Source organism: Salvelinus fontinalis, chromosome 42 (genome assembly GCF_029448725.1).
Source record: "Salvelinus fontinalis isolate EN_2023a chromosome 42, ASM2944872v1, whole genome shotgun sequence".
Lineage (NCBI taxonomy): Eukaryota > Metazoa > Chordata > Actinopteri > Salmoniformes > Salmonidae > Salvelinus > Salvelinus fontinalis.
In genome coordinates, this window is record NC_074706.1 from 5684448 (window position 1) to 5709916 (window position 25469).

The following is a 25469-nucleotide window of genomic DNA, read 5'->3' on the forward strand; positions in this document are numbered from 1 at the left end:
GTGTCAAAAGTGCTCTAAAGGAATGCTGGCCCATGTTGACTCCAATGCTTCCCACAGTTGTGTCAAGTTGGCTGGATATCCTTTGGGAGGTGGAACATTCTTGAAACACACAGGAAACTATTGAGTGTGAAAAACCCAGCAGCGTTGCAGTTCTTGACACAAACCGGTGCGCCTGGCACCTACTACCATACCCAGTTAAAAAGCACTATTTAGTCTTTCCATTCACCCTCTGAATGGCACACATACACAATCCATGTCTCAATTGTCTCAAGGCTTAAACACCCCTTCTTAAACTGTCTCCTCCTCTTCATCTACACTGATTGAAGTGGATCAATAAGGGATCATAGCTTTCACCTGGTTAGTCTGTGTCATGGAAAGAGCAGGTGTTCTTAATGTTGTACACTCAGTGTATGTACTGAAGTTCACTGTGTATATTACCAAAAATAACAGCGTTTGCTATTGGCTAAAAACACATGTTTTGTAACAACACTCAAATCTGGCTTTACATTTCTGTAATCTACATTTCCATAAGTTGCTTTTAAAGGTAATATCTTACAGCTAATACCCTTAATGCAACGGCGACAGATTGTCTGACTTGTTGACACTGTCACAAACCACTGAAATGAACTAAGCGAACGGCAGGCGTCACTGTGTGGCTGTAAAGCCTGTAGAGGTGTGTTATTGGTGCGTTTCTAATCACGCTTAATCTTGCTTCTGTCGATCAATAGACCGTCCCTATGAAACAATAGACCGTCCCTATGAAACAATAGACCGTCCCTCTGAAACAATAGACCGTCCCTCTGAAACAATAGACCGGCCCTCTGAAACAATAGACCGGCCCTCTGAAACAATAGACCGGCCCTCTGAAACAATAGACCGGCCCTCTGAAACAATAGACCGGCCCTCTGAAACAATAGACCGGCCCTCTGAAACAATAGACCGGCCCTCTGAAACAATAGACCGGCCCTCTGAAACAATAGACCGGCCCTCTGAAACAATAGACCGGCCCTCTGAAACAATAGACCGGCCCTCTGAAACAATAGACCGGCCCTCTGAAACAATAGACCGGCCCTCTGAAACAATAGACCGTCCCTCTGAAACAATAGACCGTCCCTCTGAAACAATAGACCGTCCCTCTGAAACAATAGACCGTCCCTATGAAACAATAGAACGGCCCTCTGAAACAACAGACCGGCCCTCTGAAACAACAGACCGGCCCTCTGAAACAACAGACCGGCCCTCTGAAACAACAGATGCTTCCCACAGTTGTGTCAAGTTGGCTGGATATCCTTTGAGGTGGAACATTCTTGAAACACACAGGAAACTATTGAGTGTGAAAAACCCAGCAGCGTTGCAGTTCTTGACACAAACCGGTGCGCCTGGCACCTACTACCATACCCAGTTAAAAAGCACTATTTAGTCTTTCCATTCACCCTCTGAATGGCACACATACACAATCCATGTCTCAATTGTCTCAAGGCTTAAACACCCCTTCTTAAACTGTCTCCTCCTCTTCATCTACACTGATTGAAGTGGATCAATAAGGGATCATAGCTTTCACCTGGTTAGTCTGTGTCATGGAAAGAGCAGGTGTTCTTAATGTTGTACACTCAGTGTATGTACTGAAGTTCACTGTGTATATTACCAAAAATAACAGCGTTTGCTATTGGCTAAAAACACATGTTTTGTAACAACACTCAAATCTGGCTTTACATTTCTGTAATCTACATTTCCATAAGTTGCTTTTAAAGGTAATATCTTACAGCTAATACCCTTAATGCAACGGCGACAGATTGTCTGACTTGTTGACACTGTCACAAACCACTGAAATGAACTAAGCGAACGGCAGGCGTCACTGTGTGGCTGTAAAGCCTGTAGAGGTGTGTTATTGGTGCGTTTCTAATCACGCTTAATCTTGCTTCTGTCGATCAATAGACCGTCCCTATGAAACAATAGACCGTCCCTATGAAACAATAGACCGTCCCTCTGAAACAATAGACCGTCCCTCTGAAACAATAGACCGGCCCTCTGAAACAATAGACCGGCCCTCTGAAACAATAGACCGGCCCTCTGAAACAATAGACCGGCCCTCTGAAACAATAGACCGGCCCTCTGAAACAATAGACCGGCCCTCTGAAACAATAGACCGGCCCTCTGAAACAATAGACCGGCCCTCTGAAACAATAGACCGGCCCTCTGAAACAATAGACCGGCCCTCTGAAACAATAGACCGGCCCTCTGAAACAATAGACCGGCCCTCTGAAACAATAGACCGGCCCTCTGAAACAATAGACCGTCCCTCTGAAACAATAGACCGTCCCTCTGAAACAATAGACCGTCCCTCTGAAACAATAGAACGGCCCTATGAAACAATAGAACGGCCCTCTGAAACAACAGACCGGCCCTCTGAAACAACAGACCGGCCCTCTGAAACAACAGACCGGCCCTCTGAAACAACAGACCGGCCCTCTGAAACAACAGACCGGCCCTCTGAAACAACAGACCGGCCCTCTGAAACAACAGACCGGCCCTCTGAAACAACAGACCGGCCCTCTGAAACAACAGACCGGCCCTCTGAAACAACAGACCGGCCCTCTGAAACAACAGACCGGCCCTCTGAAACAACAGACCGGCCCTCTGAAACAACAGACCGGCCCTCTGAAACAATAGACCGGCCCTCCGAAACAACAGCCCGGCCCTCCGAGACAACAGCCCGGCCCTCCGAGACAACAGCCCGGCCCTCCGAGGCAACAGCCCGGCCCTCCGAGGCAACAGCCCGGCCCTCTGAAACAACAGCCCCCAAGTGAGACGGACACAATTAGCCAGGCTAACACTACTACAACTACACAGGAAACTACACGGACAATTAGGACAGAGTCCAAATTGAACTCAGAGTAGGAGTACTGATCTAGGATCAGTTTCATAATGAATTCGATTATATGGACAGGGGGGGACCTGATTCTAGATCAGCAGTTTTACTCTGAGATGATTTTGAATACAGGAGCGGGACTTTTAAGGTCTGCCTTAGTGTTCATTTGGGCTTCCTATCCCATCTATACATTGACACTTGAATTGAAGGGCATTTGGTAAAGTGGATTTAAAATAAGCCAGCAATAAGCCAGCTAATGATGTGATGGGATCAATGGTTGTTTCCATTAGGGAGCTACTGGGACAATTACAGGACAATTCAAGGGCCCTGGAAGAAGGTTAGAAGCCCTCCCTGTATGCCAGGAATGGTCCCCAGTGGATGGAACAGAAAGAGTGATGTCTGATATTGGCTGTATGAGGGTTACATACAGTGACCAATATAGCAAAACACTAACAAAAGCACCACGTGGGAGAAAGATAACTTCATGAAATCTTTAGATTGAGTAGTTTAGAAGCAGACGTAAAAAAAAATAGTACAGAATAATAGCCCCTCATTAAACATAGACTTAATTTAAAAAAATAATAATTCTGAGTTCCTCTTATGTTGCAAAGCAGACACACAGAAAGAAAAATGATGAATTTAGCTTCGACGGGCTGCTTCTCTGTTTTACGAGCAGCACAACATAGAAATAACCAAGGCCAGCCAGGGACAATACGCTGTGCATCCGTTAGCGTGTAGATGGAGCCTGTATTTCACTGTGACATAAATCAACCTGACTCTCTATGTATCCATGGCCAATTAGAAAACAACAATTAGCTGCAATGGGGCGTGCTACAAGTCTAATGATGAATAGGTAGTAAATATTACACCATGACGGGTAGGTGGCAACTGTAATGCATTCATTTCTAAATGTAATCTGTTTTTCATAAAGAAGTGACAAAAATGAAGGCCTAAATCCTAAATCCTATTCTATACACATTTTCGTGGTGGGATTTTGTATTTTCATTTAACCTTAAAATTTACCAAGTTGAACCATTGAGGTCAAAATAAGTATTTTGCAATTTTAATGTGTCGAAAAAGGCAAGTTATCTTTACAAGCGAGACATTATCACCGGATAGGTGCAGTGAAATGTGTTGTGTTACAGGGTCAGCCATAGCAGTATGGCAATTGTCGAGAAAATTTGGGTCAAGTGCCTTGTTCAAGGACACGTCGACAGATTTTTCACCTCGGCGGCTCGGGTATTCGAACCAGTGACACATTTCAGTTACTGGCCCCGACGCTCTAACCGCTAGGCTACTTGGGAGGAGGTGGGGTGGATATAGTTGGGGGTAGTTAACTTACGATGCGCAGCAGCCACATCTGGGTGAAGGAGGAGGTGGAGTAATGGGTTCCGTAGTGGAACTTCGGCACCTGGTCGTCCTCCCAGGATTCATAGCGGTCGTTGAAGAACGCGGCCCTCTTGGGGTTCAGGGCACCAATGGGCTGTGAGGAGAAAGAAACGTAAAATGTTAATACAACGTTATTACAACAGAGACTGATAGACACGGATAGAGATGGAGATAAAAGATAAACAGAGAGAAAGAGAGAAAGAGTAGCAGTACAAAAAGAAGAAAGAAACATTTTATAACACAGTACATTGAACTCTTTTAGCTTTCAGAGAGCAAACTCAAACACAGGGCATATATATTCAAATGATGTTGGTAACCTTTGTGCATTCGTCGAATGAATATTAGATGCTGTGTTGTTTTGTGGATCAATCCATTCCAACAGAGTGCATTTCACTTCATACCCCTGAAACACAACCCCCTGCGGCTAGTCTGTCAGAGAGAACGAATGTGTTGCGATGAAAGGAGGCCTAGGAACATCAATAGCAAGGGCCGGGAAGTTCCTTTTTCCATTTTTATGAATCTGTAGCTAATATACTAGTCAGGAGACACAGCCGCCATTGAGGGTCTAAAAAATGGATCAGTTGCATTAATTTTCCATTGATCTCAGAGAAACCAATACCTGCCTGAGCCTGGATTATTATTTAAATGCTCATTTATAGAAATCACTTTTTTCCCAATTCAATTTTTATTAGTCTTCTATTAGCCCTCCTCCTCTTCATCCCTCGCTCCAAACACACCTCCTCTCTGATCAATGGTAATGGAATGATGGCCTTTTGAAGATGGCGCACTGGCTGGTGGATCGATAGGCCCTCTCTCATATCATAGTGCTGTCATGGGAGGCCTCGTCCAGGCTGGGGAGAGGCTATTGATCTGATGCTGCTGTTACTGTGTCGGGTGGGTGTAATGGTGTGTGTGTGTGTGTCTGATTGTATCCAAGGGTGCACCCATTCAAGACCGTACCCAATTACCTTCCTTATACTCGAACCGGAAAAGAACAGGAACACACACACACCAACACACACACCGCCTCATGCCGACAAAGTGTGCTGGGCTGGGCTGACAGTGACACACTATTGGCTTACCCAGGGCTACTGGGGGTGGGAGTACACACGCTGAATTATACAGTACAACGATTGGACTGATTTATTGCCGTAATAACGTAGAGCTCATTAAAAAAAGAAAAGGCTGGAAGAGGAATATAAAATAAAAGAGACTGAGTGCACTGCAATGAGAGCGAGAATAAAAGAGAGAGAGCGAGGGGGAGAGAGCGGGGGGCAGGAGAGAGCGAGAGAGGGGGGGGGGCGGGAGAGAGAGAGAGAGAGAGAGAGGGGAGCGAGAGAGAGAGGAAGGGGGGTGAGAGAGAGAGAGAGAGAGGGGAGAGAGGGGGATAGAGAGGGGGGGAGAAAAATAGAGCGAGAGCGCAAGAGAGAGAGGGAGAGAGAGTGTGAGAGAGAGAGAGAGAGAACGAGAGAAAGAACGAGAGGGAGAAAGAGAGAGAGTGCTCTACACTCTACATTGTTTACTGCTGTAAATTACCGCCGGTTGGAGAGTGATGCGCGGCGAGGAGGGCGGCGGTACAATAGAGCGGTGGTGACAGCGTCGTACATCAGGGCCGTCCCCGGTGAGGAGTACTCTGATCGAGTGAACGCTGCCCATTGGGCTAATATGTTCAGGCGGTGCCTGTGAATAGCGCTTTGACGAGCGGTCGGATAAATGAGCTGCTATCGTTGTTTTTAATTAGACTTTGAAGGGGAATGAGATTAGAATAAACCATGGACGGAGTTAGATGGTGTTACTGCTTCAAAGAGGAGAATATGGGAGACTTTAATCTTGGATAACGGTTTTATCTGTTGTTCATAAAGAATGTAGATTAGGAAGGTGTTGGGAAATGGTTATTGTAGCATCATTATTATACCATAGAATTAGCTTACACTTATAAAGTATTATGCTAGCCAACTGCTACCCATAGCCACTCAACTATGCTAGAGGCGTCACTACAGACCCTGGTTTGATTCCAGGCTGTATCACAACCGGCCGTGATTGGGAGATCCATAGGGCGGTGCACAAATTGGCCCAGCGTCATCCGGGTTTGGGCGGGGCAGATTGTCATTGTAAATAATAATTTGTTCTTAACTGACGTGCCTAGTTAAATATAAAGGTTAAATAAAATAAAAACTACACAAGATGGTGTCGGTGATGTGTAATCTTTTATGTGACGCTAAATCCTCTAACATATTGGAAAAACAGGAAATGCTTCATACAGTAACACATTATTGTGCTGATATACTGTTAGCAGATCAAATAGAGATTTCTGTTATCAAAGGACTCAAAACAGACACAAATAAAATCATTCAACAGTGAACCGAAATCAAATCTAACGTCAACCGGATAATACAAACAATCTTTCCCTACAGTAAACCTCTCCGATCTGAATTCAAATGTCAACGACATCAAAGGCAAACGATGCTATCAAGATGGGCAGAAACCAGACAGTAGCATATAGTTAACCATTACATCTCTCCAAATTATAAGGGTCAGCAGTGATACAAAAAACTACAATGTTTCCACATTTAAGGATTATTCGACTAAATAAATCGCTCATTTAGGAAGGCTCAGTCTGAGCTTTGCCAGAGAGCCTTGAGACATAAATCAAAACCGTGGTTTTGAGGACTGTTTATATATAATGTCCTATTTAAACAGTGAGAATGACGTGGTGTTTGAGGGGTGTCAGAAAACATATGGGATGCATCTTGAAATCAATACCCCATTAGCCCCCGCGCGGTGCCAAAGTACGAGAGTCCTGGAACCGCTCAATATAAAGCTGCGTTATTTTTGCTACATTGCAAAAACAGGACCCCAAACCTGTCCAGATCAACACCTCGTTCGAACATCCCGTTTCAGGAGTCCTTCCAAATTGCCTGTTTAAAAATGCTCTCAATGTTAGAGCAGGTGTGCGTCCCAAACGCCACCCTATTCATAACATAGTGCACTACTACTACTAAGGAGCGTCCAAAAGTAGTGCACTAGATAGGGACTAAGGTTGTCTAGTGTAAGACCGTGTCCTTATCGTGGTGACTACAATGTTATCTCTGGGCTGGCGTTTCATGTCAGGCCGAGGTTAGAGTTTAGGATGAGAAAGAGCCCCGGGGTATGAACGGAATCGCTCTGACAGAAGGAACATACATTTGTGAGGACATGCACTCGCGAACGCACACACACGCATGACAGTGTGCGACACACGGGCGTTCGTGGCAATTTCAGCCTCTCAATGTCACAGGGCTCTCGCATGACCTGTTTCTATCAAAGCAGAGCACGACATGAGAGGGGGAGGGAGGGAGGGTAGACTGAAATAATCAGAATTTGGGGGGTGCGTATATTTGTCCTGTTACACACAAGGGTATAATAGAAAAGTGTTTTGTTGCATATCACAACTCTCCCTGAGAGACCCACAGGGAGCGGGGTAACGGCCAGGGTCGCCATTGTACAGCAACCCTGGAGCATTTAGGGTTAAGTGCCTTGCTCAAGGGCACAGCGACAGATTTTTTGATATTTATTTTTAATGTTCACCTTGTAGGCTCCGGTATTCGAACCAGCAACCTTTCGGTTACTGGCCCAACGCTCCAACCGCGAGAAAAAGAGGAGAGAGAGAAGGAGAGATATCAGAAGGGGGGATTATGATGAACCAAACTAAACGAGCAGCCAATAGAGGAGTACCGAGCGTCGGAGCGGCTGTCCTTTCCCAGACGATGCAGTCTGCCACGCTCCACTGGTCATACACTGATATCACACCATGTCAACAGCATGAAGAAAACTGGTGTAGTAAAGATTGGTCGGCCCGGCGTCTCTCCTTCCTTCACTCCCTCGTTCTTCAATGAGAATGGGGGGATGAGGGAGGCAGAGAGAGTAGAGAGGGATACGGAGAGGCAGAGAGAGAGGGGGTGAAACAAAAAAAAGTCTGCCCACACTCCTCTCCTCCTTCCCCTTGTTCTGTCGTTCTCCCTCTCTCTCCCCTTGTTCTGTCGTTCTCCCTCTCTCTCCCCTTGTTCTGTCGTTCTCCCTCTCTCTCCCTCTCCCCCCTTGTTCTGTCGTTCTCCCTCTCTCTCCCTCTTCCTCCCCCTTGTTCTGTCGTTCTCCCTCTCTCTCCCCTTGTTCTGTCGTTCTCCCTCTCTCTCCCTCTCCCCCCTTGTTCTGTCGTTCTCCCTCTCTCTCCCTCTTCCTCCCCCTTGTTCTGTCGTTCTCCCTCTCTCTCCCCTTGTTCTGTCGTTCTCCCTCTCTCTCCCTCTCCCCCCTTGTTCTGTCGTTCTCCCTCTCTCTCCCTCTTCCTCCCCCTTGTTCTGTCGTTCTCCCTCTCTCCCCCCTTGTTCTGTCGTTCTCCCTCTCTCTCCCCCCTTGTTCTGTCGTTCTCACTCTCTCTCCCCTTGTTCTGTCGTTCTCCCTCTCTCCCCCCTTGTTCTGTCGTTCTCCCTCTCTCTCCCCCCTTGTTCTGTCGTTCTCCCTCTCTCTCCCCCCTTGTTCTGTCGTTCTCACTCTCTCTCCCCTTGTTCTGTCGTTCTTCCCCTCTCTCCCCCCTTGTTCTGTCGTTCTCCCTCTCTCCCCCCTTGTTATGTCGTTCTTCCTCTCTCTCCCCCCTTGTTCTGTCGTTCTCACTCTCTCTCCCCTTGTTCTGTCGTTCTCCCTCTCTCTCCCCCCTTGTTCTGTCGTTCTCACTCTCTCTCCCCTTGTTCTGCCGTTCTCACTCTCTCTCCTCTTGTTCTGCCGTTCTCACTCTCTCTCCCCTTGTTCTGCCGTTCTCACTCTCTCCCCCTTTTTCTGTCGTTCTCCCTCTCTCCCCCCTTGTTCTGTCGTTCTCCCTCTCTCTCCCCCCTTGTTCTGTCGTTCTCCCTCTCTCTCCCCCCTTGTTCTGTCGTTCTCCCTCTCTCTCCCCCCTTGTTCTGTCGTTCTCCCTCTCTCTCCCCCCTTGTTCTGTCGTTCTCCCTCTCTCTCCCCCTTGTTCTGTCGTTCTCCCTCTCTCTCCCCCCCTTGTTCTGTCGTTCTCCCTCTCTCTATCCCCTTGTTCTGTCGTTCTCCCTCTCTCTCTCCCCTTGTTCTGTCGTTCTCACTCTCTCCCCTTGTTCTGTCGTTCTCCCTCTCTCTCCCCTTGTTCTGTCGTTCACCCTCTCTCTCCCCCCTTGTTCTGTCGTTCACCCTCTCTCTCCCCCCTTGTTCTGTCGTTCTCACTCTCTGTCCCCCCTTGTTCTGTCGTTCTCCCTCTCTCTCCCCCCTTGTTCTGTCGTTCTCCCTCTCTCTCCCCCCTTGTTCTGTCGTTCTCCCTCTCTCTCCCCCCTTGTTCTGTCGTTCTCACTCTCTCTCCCCTTGTTCTGTCGTTCTTCCCCTCTCTCCCCCTTGTTCTGTCGTTCTCCCTCTCTCCCCCCTTGTTATGTCGTTCTTCCTCTCTCTCCCCCCTTGTTCTGTCGTTCTCACTCTCTCTCCCCTTGTTCTGTCGTTCTCACTCTCTCTCCCCTTGTTCTGTCGTTCTCCCTCTCTCTCCCCCCTTGTTCTGTCGTTCTCACTCTCTCTCCCCTTGTTCTGCCGTTCTCACTCTCTCTCCCCTTGTTCTGCCGTTCTCACTCTCTCTCCCCTTGTTCTGCCGTTCTCACTCTCTCCCCCTTGTTCTGTCGTTCTCCCTCTCTCCCCCCTTGTTCTGTCGTTCTCCCTCTCTCTCTCCCCTTGTTCTGTCGTTCTCCCTCTCTCTCCCCCCTTGTTCTGTCGTTCTCCCTCTCTCTCCCCCCTTGTTCTGTCGTTCTCCCTCTCTCTCCCCCCTTGTTCTGTCGTTCTCCCTCTCTCTCCCCCCTTGTTCTGTCGTTCTCCCTCTCTCTCCCCCCTTGTTCTGTCGTTCTCCCTCTCTCTCCCCCCTTGTTCTGTCGTTCTCCCTCTCTCTCCCCCCCTTGTTCTGTCGTTCTCCCTCTCTCTCCCCCCCTTGTTCTGTCGTTCTCCCTCTCTCTATCCCCTTGTTCTGTCGTTCTCCCTCTCTCTCTCCCCTTGTTCTGTCGTTCTCACTCTCTCCCCTTGTTCTGTCGTTCTCCCTCTCTCTCCCCTTGTTCTGTCGTTCACCCTCTCTCTCCCCCCTTGTTCTGTCGTTCTCCCTCTCTCTCCCCCCTTGTTCTGTCGTTCTCCCTCTCTCTCCCCCCTTGTTCTGTCGTTCTCCCTCTCTCTCCCCCCTTGTTCTGTCGTTCTCACTCTCTCTCCCCTTGTTCTGTCGTTCTTCCCCTCTCTCCCCCCTTGTTCTGTCGTTCTCCCTCTCTCCCCCCTTGTTATGTCGTTCTTCCTCTCTCTCCCCCCTTGTTCTGTCGTTCTCACTCTCTCTCCCCTTGTTCTGTCGTTCTCCCTCTCTCTCCCCCCTTGTTCTGTCGTTCTCACTCTCTCTCCCCTTGTTCTGCCGTTCTCACTCTCTCCCCCCTTGTTCTGTCGTTCTCACTCTCTCTCCCCTTGTTCTGCCGTTCTCACTCTCTCCCCCTTGTTCTGTCGTTCTCCCTCTCTCCCCCCTTGTTCTGTCGTTCTCCCTCTCTCTCTCCCCTTGTTCTGTCGTTCTCCCTCTCTCTCCCCCCTTGTTCTGTCGTTCTCCCTCTCTCTCCCCCCTTGTTCTGTCGTTCTCCCTCTCTCTCCCCCCTTGTTCTGTCGTTCTCCCTCTCTCTCCCCCCTTGTTCTGTCGTTCTCTCTCTCTCTTCCCCCCTTGTTCTGTCGTTCTCCCTCTCTCTATCCCCTTGTTCTGTCGTTCTCCCTCTCTCTCTCCCCTTGTTCTGTCGTTCTCACTCTCTCCCCTTGATCTGTCGTTCTCCCTCTCTCTCCCCTTGTTCTGTCGTTCACCCTCTCTCTCCCCCCTTGTTCTGTCGTTCTCCCTCTCTCTCCCCCCTTGTTCTGTCGTTCTCCCTCTCTCTCCCCCCTTGTTCTGTCGTTCTCACTCTCTCCCCCTTGTTCTGTCGTTCTCCCTCTCTCTCCCCCCTTGTTCTGTCGTTCTCCCTCTCTCTCCCCTTGTTCTGTCGTTCTCCCTCTCTCTCCCCCCTTGTTCTGTCGTTCTCACTCTCTCCCCTTGTTCTGTCGTTCTCCCTCTCTCTCCCCTTGTTCTGTCGTTCTCCCTCTCTCTCCCCTTGTTCTGTCGTTCTCCCTATCTCTCCCCCCTTGTTCTGTCGTTCTCCCTCTCTCTCCCCCCTTGTTCTGTCGTTCTCACTCTCTCTCCCCTTGTTCTGTCGTTCTTCCCCTCTCTCCCCCCTTGTTCTGTCGTTCTCCCTCTCTCCCCCCTTGTTATGTCGTTCTTCCTCTCTCTCCCCCCTTGTTCTGTCGTTCTCACTCTCTCTCCCCTTGTTCTGTCGTTCTCCCTCTCTCTCCCCCCTTGTTCTGTCGTTCTCACTCTCTCTCCCCTTGTTCTGCCGTTCTCACTCTCTCCCCTTGTTCTGCCGTTCTCACTCTCTCCCCCTTGTTCTGTCGTTCTCCCTCTCTCCCCCCTTGTTCTGTCGTTCTCCCTCTCTCTCTCCCCTTGTTCTGTCGTTCTCCCTCTCTCTCCCCCCTTGTTCTGTCGTTCTCCCTCTCTCTCCCCCCTTGTTCTGTCGTTCTCCCTCTCTCTCCCCCCTTGTTCTGTCGTTCTCCCTCTCTCTCCCCCCTTGTTCTGTCGTTCTCCCTCTCTCTCCCCCCCTTGTTCTGTCGTTCTCCCTCTCTCTATCCCCTTGTTCTGTCGTTCTCCCTCTCTCTATCCCCTTGTTCTGTCGTTCTCCCTCTCTCTCTCCCCTTGTTCTGTCGTTCTCACTCTCCCCTTGTTCTGTCGTTCTCCCTCTCTCTCCCCTTGTTCTGTCGTTCACCCTCTCTCTCCCCCCTTGTTCTGTCGTTCTCACTCTCTCTCCCCCCTTGTTCTGTCGTTCTCCCTCTCTCCCCCTTGTTCTGTCGTTCTCCCTCTCTCTCCCCCCTTGTTCTGTCGTTCTCACTCTCTCTCCCCTTGTTCTGTCGTTCTTCCCCTCTCTCCCCCCTTGTTCTGTCGTTCTCCCTCTCTCCCCCCTTGTTATGTCGTTCTTCCTCTCTCTCCCCCCTTGTTCTGTCGTTCTCACTCTCTCTCCCCTTGTTCTGTCGTTCTCCCTCTCTCTCCCCCCTTGTTCTGTCGTTCTCACTCTCTCTCCCCTTGTTCTGCCGTTCTCACTCTCTCTCCTCTTGTTCTGCCGTTCTCACTCTCTCTCCCCTTGTTCTGCCGTTCTCACTCTCTCCCCCTTTTTCTGTCGTTCTCCCTCTCTCCCCCCTTGTTCTGTCGTTCTCCCTCTCTCTCCCCCCTTGTTCTGTCGTTCTCCCTCTCTCTCCCCCCTTGTTCTGTCGTTCTCCCTCTCTCTCCCCCCTTGTTCTGTCGTTCTCCCTCTCTCTCCCCCCTTGTTCTGTCGTTCTCCCTCTCTCTCCCCCTTGTTCTGTCGTTCTCCCTCTCTCTCCCCCCCTTGTTCTGTCGTTCTCCCTCTCTCTATCCCCTTGTTCTGTCGTTCTCCCTCTCTCTCTCCCCTTGTTCTGTCGTTCTCACTCTCTCCCCTTGTTCTGTCGTTCTCCCTCTCTCTCCCCTTGTTCTGTCGTTCACCCTCTCTCTCCCCCCTTGTTCTGTCGTTCTCACTCTCTCTCCCCCCTTGTTCTGTCGTTCTCCCTCTCTCTCCCCCCTTGTTCTGTCGTTCTCCCTCTCTCTCCCCCCTTGTTCTGTCGTTCTCCCTCTCTCTCCCCCTTGTTCTGTCGTTCTCACTCTCTCTCCCCTTGTTCTGTCGTTCTTCCCCTCTCTCCCCCTTGTTCTGTCGTTCTCCCTCTCTCCCCCCTTGTTATGTCGTTCTTCCTCTCTCTCCCCCCTTGTTCTGTCGTTCTCACTCTCTCTCCCCTTGTTCTGTCGTTCTCCCTCTCTCTCCCCCCTTGTTCTGTCGTTCTCACTCTCTCTCCCCTTGTTCTGCCGTTCTCACTCTCTCTCCTCTTGTTCTGCCGTTCTCACTCTCTCTCCCCTTGTTCTGCCGTTCTCACTCTCTCCCCCTTGTTCTGTCGTTCTCCCTCTCTCCCCCCTTGTTCTGTCGTTCTCCCTCTCTCTCTCCCCTTGTTCTGTCGTTCTCCCTCTCTCTCCCCCCTTGTTCTGTCGTTCTCCCTCTCTCTCCCCCCTTGTTCTGTCGTTCTCCCTCTCTCTCCCCCCTTGTTCTGTCGTTCTCCCTCTCTCTCCCCCCTTGTTCTGTCGTTCTCCCTCTCTCTCCCCCCTTGTTCTGTCGTTCTCCCTCTCTCTCCCCCCTTGTTCTGTCGTTCTCCCTCTCTCTCCCCCCTTGTTCTGTCGTTCTCCCTCTCTCTCCCCCCCTTGTTCTGTCGTTCTCCCTCTCTCTATCCCCTTGTTCTGTCGTTCTCCCTCTCTCTCTCCCCTTGTTCTGTCGTTCTCACTCTCTCCCCTTGTTCTGTCGTTCTCCCTCTCTCTCCCCTTGTTCTGTCGTTCACCCTCTCTCTCCCCCCTTGTTCTGTCGTTCTCACTCTCTCTCCCCCCTTGTTCTGTCGTTCTCCCTCTCTCTCCCCCCTTGTTCTGTCGTTCTCCCTCTCTCTCCCCCCTTGTTCTGTCGTTCTCACTCTCTCTCCCCTTGTTCTGTCGTTCTTCCCCTCTCTCCCCCCTTGTTCTGTCGTTCTCCCTCTCTCCCCCCTTGTTATGTCGTTCTTCCTCTCTCTCCCCCCTTGTTCTGTCGTTCTCACTCTCTCTCCCCTTGTTCTGTCGTTCTCCCTCTCTCTCCCCCCTTGTTCTGTCGTTCTCACTCTCTCTCCCCTTGTTCTGCCGTTCTCACTCTCTCCCCCCTTGTTCTGTCGTTCTCACTCTCTCTCCCCTTGTTCTGCCGTTCTCACTCTCTCCCCCTTGTTCTGTCGTTCTCCCTCTCTCCCCCCTTGTTCTGTCGTTCTCCCTCTCTCTCTCCCCTTGTTCTGTCGTTCTCCCTCTCTCTCCCCCCTTGTTCTGTCGTTCTCCCTCTCTCTCCCCCCTTGTTCTGTCGTTCTCCCTCTCTCTCCCCCCTTGTTCTGTCGTTCTCCCTCTCTCTCCCCCCTTGTTCTGTCGTTCTCTCTCTCTCTTCCCCCCTTGTTCTGTCGTTCTCCCTCTCTCTATCCCCTTGTTCTGTCGTTCTCCCTCTCTCTCTCCCCTTGTTCTGTCGTTCTCACTCTCTCCCCTTGATCTGTCGTTCTCCCTCTCTCTCCCCTTGTTCTGTCGTTCACCCTCTCTCTCCCCCCTTGTTCTGTCGTTCTCCCTCTCTCTCCCCCCTTGTTCTGTCGTTCTCCCTCTCTCTCCCCCCTTGTTCTGTCGTTCTCACTCTCTCCCCCTTGTTCTGTCGTTCTCCCTCTCTCTCCCCCCTTGTTCTGTCGTTCTCCCTCTCTCTCCCCTTGTTCTGTCGTTCTCCCTCTCTCTCCCCCCTTGTTCTGTCGTTCTCACTCTCTCCCCTTGTTCTGTCGTTCTCCCTCTCTCTCCCCTTGTTCTGTCGTTCTCCCTCTCTCTCCCCTTGTTCTGTCGTTCTCCCTATCTCTCCCCCCTTGTTCTGTCGTTCTCCCTCTCTCTCCCCCCTTGTTCTGTCGTTCTCACTCTCTCTCCCCTTGTTCTGTCGTTCTTCCCCTCTCTCCCCCCTTGTTCTGTCGTTCTCCCTCTCTCCCCCCTTGTTATGTTGTTCTTCCTCTCTCTCCCCCCTTGTTCTGTCGTTCTCACTCTCTCTCCCCTTGTTCTGTCGTTCTCCCTCTCTCTCCCCCCTTGTTCTGTCGTTCTCACTCTCTCTCCCCTTGTTCTGCCGTTCTCACTCTCTCTCCCCTTGATCTGCCGTTCTCACTCTCTCCCCCTTGTTCTGTCGTTCTCCCTCTCTCCCCCCTTGTTCTGTCGTTCTCCCTCTCTCTCTCCCCTTGTTCTGTCGTTCTCCCTCTCTCCCCCCTTGTTCTGTCGTTCTCCCTCTCTCTCCCCCCTTGTTCTGTCGTTCTCCCTCTCTCTCCCCCCTTGTTCTGTCGTTCTCCCTCTCTCTCCCCCCTTGTTCTGTCGTTCTCCCTCTCTCTCCCCCCCTTGTTCTGTCGTTCTCCCTCTCTCTATCCCCTTGTTCTGTCGTTCTCCCTCTCTCTATCCCCTTGTTCTGTCGTTCTCCCTCTCTCTCTCCCCTTGTTCTGTCGTTCTCACTCTCCCCTTGTTCTGTCGTTCTCCCTCTCTCTCCCCTTGTTCTGTCGTTCACCCTCTCTCTCCCCCCTTGTTCTGTCGTTCTCACTCTCTCTCCCCCCTTGTTCTGTCGTTCTCCCTCTCTCCCCCTTGTTCTGTCGTTCTCCCTCTCTCTCCCCCCTTGTTCTGTCGTTCTCACTCTCTCTCCCCTTGTTCTGTCGTTCTTCCCCTCTCTCCCCCCTTGTTCTGTCGTTCTCCCTCTCTCCCCCCTTGTTATGTCGTTCTTCCTCTCTCTCCCCCCTTGTTCTGTCGTTCTCACTCTCTCTCCCCTTGTTCTGTCGTTCTCCCTCTCTCTCCCCCCTTGTTCTGTCGTTCTCACTCTCTCTCCCCTTGTTCTGCCGTTCTCACTCTCTCTCCTCTTGTTCTGCCGTTCTCACTCTCTCTCCCCTTGTTCTGCCGTTCTCACTCTCTCCCCCTTTTTCTGTCGTTCTCCCTCTCTCCCCCCTTGTTCTGTCGTTCTCCCTCTCTCTCCCCCCTTGTTCTGTCGTTCTCCCTCTCTCTCCCCCCTTGTTCTGTCGTTCTCCCTCTCTCTCCCCCCTTGTTCTGTCGTTCTCCCTCTCTCTCCCCCCTTGTTCTGTCGTTCTCCCTCTCTCTCCCCCTTGTTCTGTCGTTCTCCCTCTCTCTCCCCCCCTTGTTCTGTCGTTCTCCCTCTCTCTATCCCCTTGTTCTGTCGTTCTCCCTCTCTCTCTCCCCTTGTTCTGTCGTTCTCACTCTCTCCCCTTGTTCTGTCGTTCTCCCTCTCTCTCCCCTTGTTCTGTCGTTCACCCTCTCTCTCCCCCCTTGTTCTGTCGTTCTCACTCTCTCTCCCCCCTTGTTCTGTCGTTCTCCCTCTCTCTCCCCCCTTGTTCTGTCGTTCTCCCTCTCTCTCCCCCCTTGTTCTGTCGTTCTCCCTCTCTCTCCCCCCTTGTTCTGTCGTTCTCACTCTCTCTCCCCTTGTTCTGTCGTTCTTCCCCTCTCTCCCCCTTGTTCTGTCGTTCTCCCTCTCTCCCCCCTTGTTATGTCGTTCTTCCTCTCTCTCCCCCCTTGTTCTGTCGTTCTCACTCTCTCTCCCCTTGTTCTGTCGTTCTCCCTCTCTCTCCCCCCTTGTTCTGTCGTTCTCACTCTCTCTCCCCTTGTTCTGCCGTTCTCACTCTCTCTCCTCTTGTTCTGCCGTTCTCACTCTCTCTCCCCTTGTTCTGCCGTTCTCACTCTCTCCCCCTTGTTCTGTCGTTCTCCCTCTCTCTCCCCCCTTGTTCTGTCGTTCTCCCACTCTCTCCCCCCTTGTTCTGTCGTTCTCCCTCTCTCTCCCCCCTTGTTCTGTCGTTCTCCCTCTCTCTCCCCCCCTTGTTCTGTCGTTCTCCCTCTCTCTCCCCCCCTTGTTCTGTCGTTCTCCCTCTCTCTATCCCCTTGTTCTGTCGTTCTCCCTCTCTCTCTCCCCTTGTTCTGTCGTTCTCACTCTCTCCCCTTGTTCTGTCGTTCTCCCTCTCTCTCCCCTTGTTCTGTCGTTCACCCTCTCTCTCCCCCCTTGTTCTGTCGTTCTCCCTCTCTCTCCCCCCTTGTTCTGTCGTTCTCCCTCTCTCTCCCCCCTTGTTCTGTCGTTCTCCCTCTCTCTCCCCCCTTGTTCTGTCGTTCTCACTCTCTCTCCCCTTGTTCTGTCGTTCTTCCCCTCTCTCCCCCCTTGTTCTGTCGTTCTCCCTCTCTCCCCCCTTGTTATGTCGTTCTTCCTCTCTCTCCCCCCTTGTTCTGTCGTTCTCACTCTCTCTCCCCTTGTTCTGTCGTTCTCCCTCTCTCTCCCCCCTTGTTCTGTCGTTCTCACTCTCTCTCCCCTTGTTCTGCCGTTCTCACTCTCTCCCCCCTTGTTCTGTCGTTCTCACTCTCTCTCCCCTTGTTCTGCCGTTCTCACTCTCTCCCCCTTGTTCTGTCGTTCTCCCTCTCTCCCCCCTTGTTCTGTCGTTCTCCCTCTCTCTCTCCCCTTGTTCTGTCGTTCTCCCTCTCTCTCCCCCCTTGTTCTGTCGTTCTCCCTCTCTCTCCCCCCTTGTTCTGTCGTTCTCCCTCTCTCTCCCCCCTTGTTCTGTCGTTCTCCCTCTCTCTCCCCCCTTGTTCTGTCGTTCTCTCTCTCTCTTCCCCCCTTGTTCTGTCGTTCTCCCTCTCTCTATCCCCTTGTTCTGTCGTTCTCCCTCTCTCTCTCCCCTTGTTCTGTCGTTCTCACTCTCTCCCCTTGATCTGTCGTTCTCCCTCTCTCTCCCCTTGTTCTGTCGTTCACCCTCTCTCTCCCCCCTTGTTCTGTCGTTCTCCCTCTCTCTCCCCCCTTGTTCTGTCGTTCTCCCTCTCTCTCCCCCCTTGTTCTGTCGTTCTCACTCTCTCCCCCTTGTTCTGTCGTTCTCCCTCTCTCTCCCCCCTTGTTCTGTCGTTCTCCCTCTCTCTCCCCTTGTTCTGTCGTTCTCCCTCTCTCTCCCCCCTTGTTCTGTCGTTCTCACTCTCTCCCCTTGTTCTGTCGTTCTCCCTCTCTCTCCCCTTGTTCTGTCGTTCTCCCTCTCTCTCCCCTTGTTCTGTCGTTCTCCCTATCTCTCCCCCCTTGTTCTGTCGTTCTCCCTCTCTCTCCCCCCTTGTTCTGTCGTTCTCACTCTCTCTCCCCTTGTTCTGTCGTTCTTCCCCTCTCTCCCCCCTTGTTCTGTCGTTCTCCCTCTCTCCCCCCTTGTTATGTCGTTCTTCCTCTCTCTCCCCCCTTGTTCTGTCGTTCTCACTCTCTCTCCCCTTGTTCTGTCGTTCTCCCTCTCTCTCCCCCCTTGTTCTGTCGTTCTCACTCTCTCTCCCCTTGTTCTGCCGTTCTCACTCTCTCTCCCCTTGTTCTGCCGTTCTCACTCTCTCCCCCTTGTTCTGTCGTTCTCCCTCTCTCCCCCCTTGTTCTGTCGTTCTCCCTCTCTCTCTCCCCTTGTTCTGTCGTTCTCCCTCTCTCTCCCCCCTTGTTCTGTCGTTCTCCCTCTCTCTCCCCCCTTGTTCTGTCGTTCTCCCTCTCTCTCCCCCCTTGTTCTGTCGTTCTCCCTCTCTCTCCCCCCTTGTTCTGTCGTTCTCCCTCTCTCTCCCCCCTTGTTCTGTCGTTCTCCCTCTCTCTATCCCCTTGTTCTGTCGTTCTCCCTCTCTCTATCCCCTTGTTCTGTCGTTCTCCCTCTCTCTCTCCCCTTGTTCTGTCGTTCTCACTCTCCCCTTGTTCTGTCGTTCTCCCTCTCTCTCCCCTTGTTCTGTCGTTCACCCTCTCTCTCCCCCCTTGTTCTGTCGTTCTCACTCTCTCTCCCCCCTTGTTCTGTCGTTCTCCCTCTCTCCCCCTTGTTCTGTCGTTCTCCCTCTCTCTCCCCCCTTGTTCTGTCGTTCTCACTCTCTCTCCCCTTGTTCTGTCGTTCTTCCCCTCTCTCCCCCCTTGTTCTGTCGTTCTCCCTCTCTCCCCCCTTGTTATGTCGTTCTTCCTCTCTCTCCCCCCTTGTTCTGTCGTTCTCACTCTCTCTCCCCTTGTTCTGTCGTTCTCCCTCTCTCTCCCCCCTTGTTCTGTCGTTCTCACTCTCTCTCCCCTTGTTCTGCCGTTCTCACTCTCTCTCCTCTTGTTCTGCCGTTCTCATTCTCTCTCCCCTTGTTCTGCCGTTCTCACTCTCTCCCCCTTGTTCTGTCGTTCTCCCTCTCTCCCCCCTTGTTCTATCGTTCTCCCTCTCTCTCTCCCCTTGTTCTGTCGTTCTCCCTCTCTCTCCCCCCTTGTTCTGTCGTTCTCCCTCTCTCTCCCCCCTTGTTCTGTCGTTCTCCCTCTCTCTCCCCCCTTGTTCTGTCGTTCTCCCTCTCTCTCCCCCCTTGTTCTGTCGTTCTCCCTCTCTCTCCCCCCCTTGTTCTGTCGTTCTCCCTCTCTCTATCCCCTTGTTCTGTCGTTCTCCCTCTCTCTCTCCCCTTGTTCTGTCGTTCTCACTCTCTCCCCTTGTTCTGTCGTTCTCCCTCTCTCTCCCCTTGTTCTGTCGTTCACCCTCTCTCTCCCCCCTTGTTCTGTCGTTCTCACTCTCTCTCCCCCCTTGTTCTGTCGTTCTCCCTCTCTCTCCCCCCTTGTTCTGTCGTTCTCCCTCTCTCTCCCCCCTTGTTCTGTCGTTCTCACTCTCTCTCCCCTCTTGTTCTGTCGTTCTCACTCTCTCCCCCTTGTTCTGTCGTTCTCCCTCTCTCTCCCCCCTTGTTCTGTCGTTCTCCCTCTCTCTCCCCTTGTTCTGTCGTTCTCCCTCTCTCTCCCCCCTTGTTCTGTCGTTCTCACTCTCTCCCCTTGTTCTGTCGTTCTCCCTCTCTCTCCCCTTGTTCTGTCGTTCTCCCTCTCTCTCCCCTTGTTCTGTCGTTCTCCCTATCTCTCCCCCCTTGTTCTGTCGTTCTCCCTCTCTCTCCCCCCTTGTTCTGTCGTTCTCACTCTCTCTCCCCTTGTTCTGTCGTTCTCACTCTCTCTCCCCTTGTTCTGTCGTTCTCACTCTCTCCCCTTGTTCTGTCGTTCTCACTCTCTCCCCTTGTTCTGTCGTTCTCCCTCTCTCCCCCCTTGTTCTGTCGTTCTCCCTCTCTCTCCCCTTGTTCTGTCGTTCTCCCTCTCTCTCCCCTTGTTTTGTCGTTCTCCCTTTCCCTCCCCCCTTGTTCTGTCGTTCTCACTCTCTCCCCTTGTTCTGTCGTTCTCCCTCTCTCTCCCCTTGTTCTGTCGTTCTCACTCTCTCTCCCCTTGTTCTGTCGTTCTCACTCTCTCTCCCCTTGTTCTGTCGTTCTCCCTATCTCTCCCCCCTTGTTCTGTCGTTCTCCCTCTCTCTCTCCCCTTGTTCTGTCGTTCTCCCTCTATCCCCTTGTTCTGTCGTTCTCACTCTCTCTCCCCTTGTTCTGTCGTTCTCACTCTCTCTCCCCTTGTTCTGTCGTTCTCATATTCTCTCCCCTTGTTCTGTCGTTCTCCCTCTCTCTCCCCCCTTGTTCTGTCGTTCTCCCTCTCTCTCTCCCCTTGTTCTGTCGTTCTCCCTCTATCCCCTTGTTCTGTCGTTCTCCCTCTCTCTCCCCTTGTTCTGTCGTTCTCTCTCTCTCTCCCCCCTTGTTCTGTCGTTCTCCCTCTCTCTCTCCCCTTGTTCTGTCGTTCTCCCTCTATCCCCTTGTTCTGTCGTTCTCACTCTCTCTCCCCTTGTTCTGTCGTTCTCCCTCTATCCCCTTGTTCTGTCGTTCTCCCTCTCTCCCCTTGTTCTGTCGTTCTCCCTCTCTCCCCTCGTTCTGTCGTTCTCCCTCTCTCCCCTTGTTCTGTCGTTCTCACTCTCTCTCCCCTTGTTCTGTCGTTCTCACTCTCTCTCCCCTTGTTCTGCCGTTCTCACTCTCTCTCCCCTTGTTCTGTCGTTCTCACTCTCTCTCCCCTTGTTCTGTCGTTCTCACTCTCTCCCCCTTGTTCTGTCGTTCTCCCTCTCTCTCCCTCTCTGCCCCCTTGTTCTGTCGTTCTCCTTCTCTCCCCCCTTGTTCTATCGTTCTCCCTCTCTCTCCCCTTGTTCTATCGTTCTCCCTCTCTCCCCCCTTGTTCTGTCGTTCTCCCTCTCTCTCCCCCCTTGTTCTGTCGTTCTCCCTCTCTCTCCCCTTGTTCTGTCGTTCTCACTCTCTCTCCCCTTGTTCTGTCGTTCTCACTCTCTCTCCCCTTGTTCTGTCGTTCTCACTCTCTCTCCCCTTGTTCTGTCGTTCTCCCTCTCTCTCCCCCCTTGTTCTGTCGTTCTCACTCTCTCTCCCCTTGTTCTGTCGTTCTCACTCTCTCTCCCCTTGTTCTGTCGTTCTCCCTCTCTCTCCCCCCTTGTTCTGTCGTTCTCCCTCTCTCTCTATCCCCTTGTTCTGTCTTTCTCCCTCTATCCCCTTGTTCTGTCGTTCTCCCTCTCTATCCCCTTGTTCTGTCGTTCTCCCCCTCTCTCCCCTTGTTCTGTCGTTCTCCCTCTCTCTCTCCCCTTGTTCTGTCGTTCTCCCTCTATCCCCTTGTTCTGTCGTTCTCACTCTCTCTCCCCTTGTTCTGTCGTTCTCACTCCCTCTCCCCTTGTTCTGTCGTTCTCACTCTCTCTCCCCGGTGTTCTGTTGTTCTCCCTCTCTCTCCCCTTGTTCTGTCGTTCTCCCTCTCTCTCCCCCTTGTTCTGTGGTTCTCCCACTCTCTCCCCCCTTGTTCTGTCGTTCTCCCTCTATCCCCTTGTTCTGTTGTTCTCGTTCTCTCTCCCCTTGTTCTGTCGTTCTCCCTCTCTCTCTCCCCTTGTTCTGTCGTTCTCCCTCTCTCTCTCCCCTTGTTCTGTCGTTCTCCCTCTATCCCCTTGTTCTGTCGTTCTCACTCTCTCTCCCCTTGTTCTGTCGTTCTAACTCTCTCTCCCCGGTGTTCTGTTGTTCTCCCTCTCTCTCCCCTTGTTCTGTCGTTCTCCCTCTCTCTCCCCCCTTGTTCTGTCGTTCTCACTCTCTCTCCCCTTGTTCTGTCGTTCTCACTCTCTCCCCCTTGTTCTGTCGTTCTCCCTCTCTCTCCCTCTCTGCCCCCTTGTTCTGTCGTTCTCCTTCTCTCCCCCCTTGTTCTATCGTTCTCCCTCTCTCTCCCCCCTTGTTCTGTCGTTCTCACTCTCTCTCCCCTTGTTCTGTCGTTCTCACTCTCTCTCCCCTTGTTCTGTCGTTCTCCCTCTCTCTCCCCCCTTGTTCTGTCGTTCTCACTCTCTCTCCCCTTGTTCTGTCGTTCTCACTCTCTCTCCCCTTGTTCTGTCGTTCTCCCTCTCTCTCCCCCCTTGTTCTGTCGTTCTCCCTCTCTCTCTCTCCCCTTGTTCTGTCTTTCTCCCTCTATCCCCTTGTTCTGTCGTTCTCCCTCTCTATCCCCTTGTTCTGTCGTTCTCCCCCTCTCTCCCCTTGTTCTGTCGTTCTCCCTCTCTCTCTCCCCTTGTTCTGTCGTTCTCCCTCTATCCCCTTGTTCTGTCGTTCTCACTCTCTCTCCCCTTGTTCTGTCGTTCTCACTCTCTCTCCCCTTGTTCTGTCGTTCTCACTCTCTCTCCCCGGTGTTCTGTTGTTCTCCCTCTCTCTCCCCTTGTTCTGTCGTTCTCCCTCTCTCTCCCCCCTTGTTCTGTGGTTCTCCCACTCTCTCCCCCCTTGTTCTGTCGTTCTCCCTCTATCCCCTTGTTCTGTTGTTCTCGTTCTCTCTCCCCTTGTTCTGTCGTTCTCCCTCTCTCTCTCCCCTTGTTCTGTCGTTCTCCCTCTCTCTCTCCCCTTGTTCTGTCGTTCTCCCTCTATCCCCTTGTTCTGTCGTTCTCACTCTCTCTCCCCTTGTTCTGTCGTTCTAACTCTCTCTCCCCGGTGTTCTGTTGTTCTCCCTCTCTCTCCCCTTGTTCTGTCGTTCTCTCTCTCTCTCCCCCCTTGTTCTGTCGTTCTCACTCTCTCTCCCCTTGTTCTGTCGTTCTCACTCTCTCCCCCTTGTTCTGTCGTTCTCCCTCTCTCTCCCTCTCTGCCCCCTTGTTCTGTCGTTCTCCTTCTCTCCCCCCTTGTTCTGTCGTTCTCCCTCTCTCTCCCCCCTTGTTCTGTCGTTCTCCCTCTCTCTCCCCCCTTGTTCTGTCGTTCTCCCTCTCTCTCCCCCCTTGTTCTGTCGTTCTCCCTCTCTCTCCCCCCTTGTTCTGTCGTTCTCCCTCTCTCTCCCCCCTTGTTCTGTCGTTCTCCCTCTCTCTCCCCCCTTGTTCTGTCGTTCTCCCTCTCTCTCCCCCCTTGTTCTGTCGTTCTCCCTCTCTCTCCCCCCTTGTTCTGTCGTTCTCCCTCTCTCTCTCCCTCTCTGCCCCCTTGTTCTGTCGTTCTCCTTCTCTCCCCCTTGTTCTATCGTTCTCCCTCTCTCTCCCCTCTTGTTCTGTCGTTCTCCCTCTCTCTCCCCCCTTGTTCTGTCGTTCTCCCTCTCTCTCCCCCCTTGTTCTGTCGTTCTCCCTCTCTCTCCCCCCTTGTTCTGTCGTTCTCCCTCTCTCTCTCCCTCTCTGCCCCCTTGTTCTGTCGTTCTCCTTCTCTCCCCCTTGTTCTATCGTTCTCCCCTCTTGTTCTGTCGTTCTCCCTCTCTCTCCCCCCTTGTTCTGTCGTTCTCCCTCTCTCTCCCCCCTTGTTCTGTCGTTCTCCCTCTCTCTCTCCCCTTGTTCTGTCGTTCTCACTCTCTCCCCTTGTTCTGTCGTTCTCCCTCTCTCTCCCCTTGTTCTGTCGTTCACCCTCTCTCTCCCCCCTTGTTCTGTCGTTCTCACTCTCTCTCCCCCCTTGTTCTGTCGTTCTCCCTCTCTCTCCCCCCTTGTTCTGTCGTTCTCCCTCTCTCTCCCCCCTTGTTCTGTCGTTCTCACTCTCTCTCCCCTCTTGTTCTGTCGTTCTCACTCTCTCCCCCTTGTTCTGTCGTTCTCCCTCTCTCTCCCCCCTTGTTCTGTCGTTCTCCCTCTCTCTCCCCTTGTTCTGTCGTTCTCCCTCTCTCTCCCCCCTTGTTCTGTCGTTCTCACTCTCTCCCCTTGTTCTGTCGTTCTCCCTCTCTCTCCCCTTGTTCTGTCGTTCTCCCTCTCTCTCCCCTTGTTCTGTCGTTCTCCCTATCTCTCCCCCCTTGTTCTGTCGTTCTCCCTCTCTCTCCCCCCTTGTTCTGTCGTTCTCACTCTCTCTCCCCTTGTTCTGTCGTTCTCACTCTCTCTCCCCTTGTTCTGTCGTTCTCACTCTCTCCCCTTGTTCTATCGTTCTCACTCTCTCCCCTTGTTCTGTCGTTCTCCCTCTCTCCCCCCTTGTTCTGTCGTTCTCCCTCTCTCTCCCCTTGTTCTGTCGTTCTCCCTCTCTCTCCCCTTGTTTTGTCGTTCTCCCTTTCCCTCCCCCCTTGTTCTGTCGTTCTCACTCTCTCCCCTTGTTCTGTCGTTCTCCCTCTCTCTCCCCTTGTTCTGTCGTTCTCACTCTCTCTCCCCTTGTTCTGTCGTTCTCACTCTCTCTCCCCTTGTTCTGTCGTTCTCCCTATCTCTCCCCCCTTGTTCTGTCGTTCTCCCTCTCTCTCTCCCCTTGTTCTGTCGTTCTCCCTCTATCCCCTTGTTCTGTCGTTCTCACTCTCTCTCCCCTTGTCTGTCGTTCTCACTCTCTCTCCCCTTGTTCTGTCGTTCTCATATTCTCTCCCCTTGTTCTGTCGTTCTCCCTCTCTCTCTCCCCTTGTTCTGTCGTTCTCCCTCTATCCCCTTGTTCTGTCGTTCTCCCTCTCTCTCCCCTTGTTCTGTCGTTCTCTCTCTCTCTCCCCCCTTGTTCTGTCGTTCTCCCTCTCTCTCTCCCCTTGTTCTGTCGTTCTCCCTCTATCCCCTTGTTCTGTCGTTCTCACTCTCTCTCCCCTTGTTCTGTCGTTCTCCCTCTATCCCCTTGTTCTGTCGTTCTCCCTCTCTCCCCTTGTTCTGTCGTTCTCCCTCTCTCCCCTTGTTCTGTCGTTCTCCCTCTCTCCCCTTGTTCTGTCGTTCTCACTCTCTCTCCCCTTGTTCTGTCGTTCTCACTCTCTCTCCCCTTGTTCTGCCGTTCTCACTCTCTCTCCCCTTGTTCTGTCGTTCTCACTCTCTCTCCCCTTGTTCTGTCGTTCTCACTCTCTCCCCCTTGTTCTGTCGTTCTCCCTCTCTCTCCCTCTCTGCCCCCTTGTTCTGTCGTTCTCCTTCTCTCCCCCCTTGTTCTATCGTTCTCCCTCTCTCTCCCCTTGTTCTATCGTTCTCCCTCTCTCCCCCCTTGTTCTGTCGTTCTCCCTCTCTCTCCCCCCTTGTTCTGTCGTTCTCCCTCTCTCTCCCCTTGTTCTGTCGTTCTCACTCTCTCTCCCCTTGTTCTGTCGTTCTCACTCTCTCTCCCCTTGTTCTGTCGTTCTCACTCTCTCTCCCCTTGTTCTGTCGTTCTCCCTCTCTCTCCCCCCTTGTTCTGTCGTTCTCACTCTCTCTCCCCTTGTTCTGTCGTTCTCACTCTCTCTCCCCTTGTTCTGTCGTTCTCCCTCTCTCTCCCCCTTTGTTCTGTCGTTCTCCCTCTATCCCCTTGTTCTGTCGTTCTCCCTCTCTATCCCCTTGTTCTGTCGTTCTCCCCCTCTCTCCC

General features: G+C 52.2%; 1 protein-coding gene across 6 annotated transcripts in view; it reads right to left on the bottom strand.

Moving 5' to 3' along the window:
* Positions 1-25469, bottom strand: part of LOC129841100 (lipopolysaccharide-responsive and beige-like anchor protein) — a 340220-nt gene that overhangs the window by 80008 nt on the left and 234743 nt on the right. For all 6 annotated transcript variants that reach the window (XM_055909205.1, XM_055909200.1, XM_055909204.1 and 3 more), the window contains one exon: positions 4212-4352. In XM_055909205.1, the coding sequence (XP_055765180.1) occupies positions 4212-4352 (141 nt within the window). The remainder of the gene's footprint in view (positions 1-4211; positions 4353-25469) is intronic.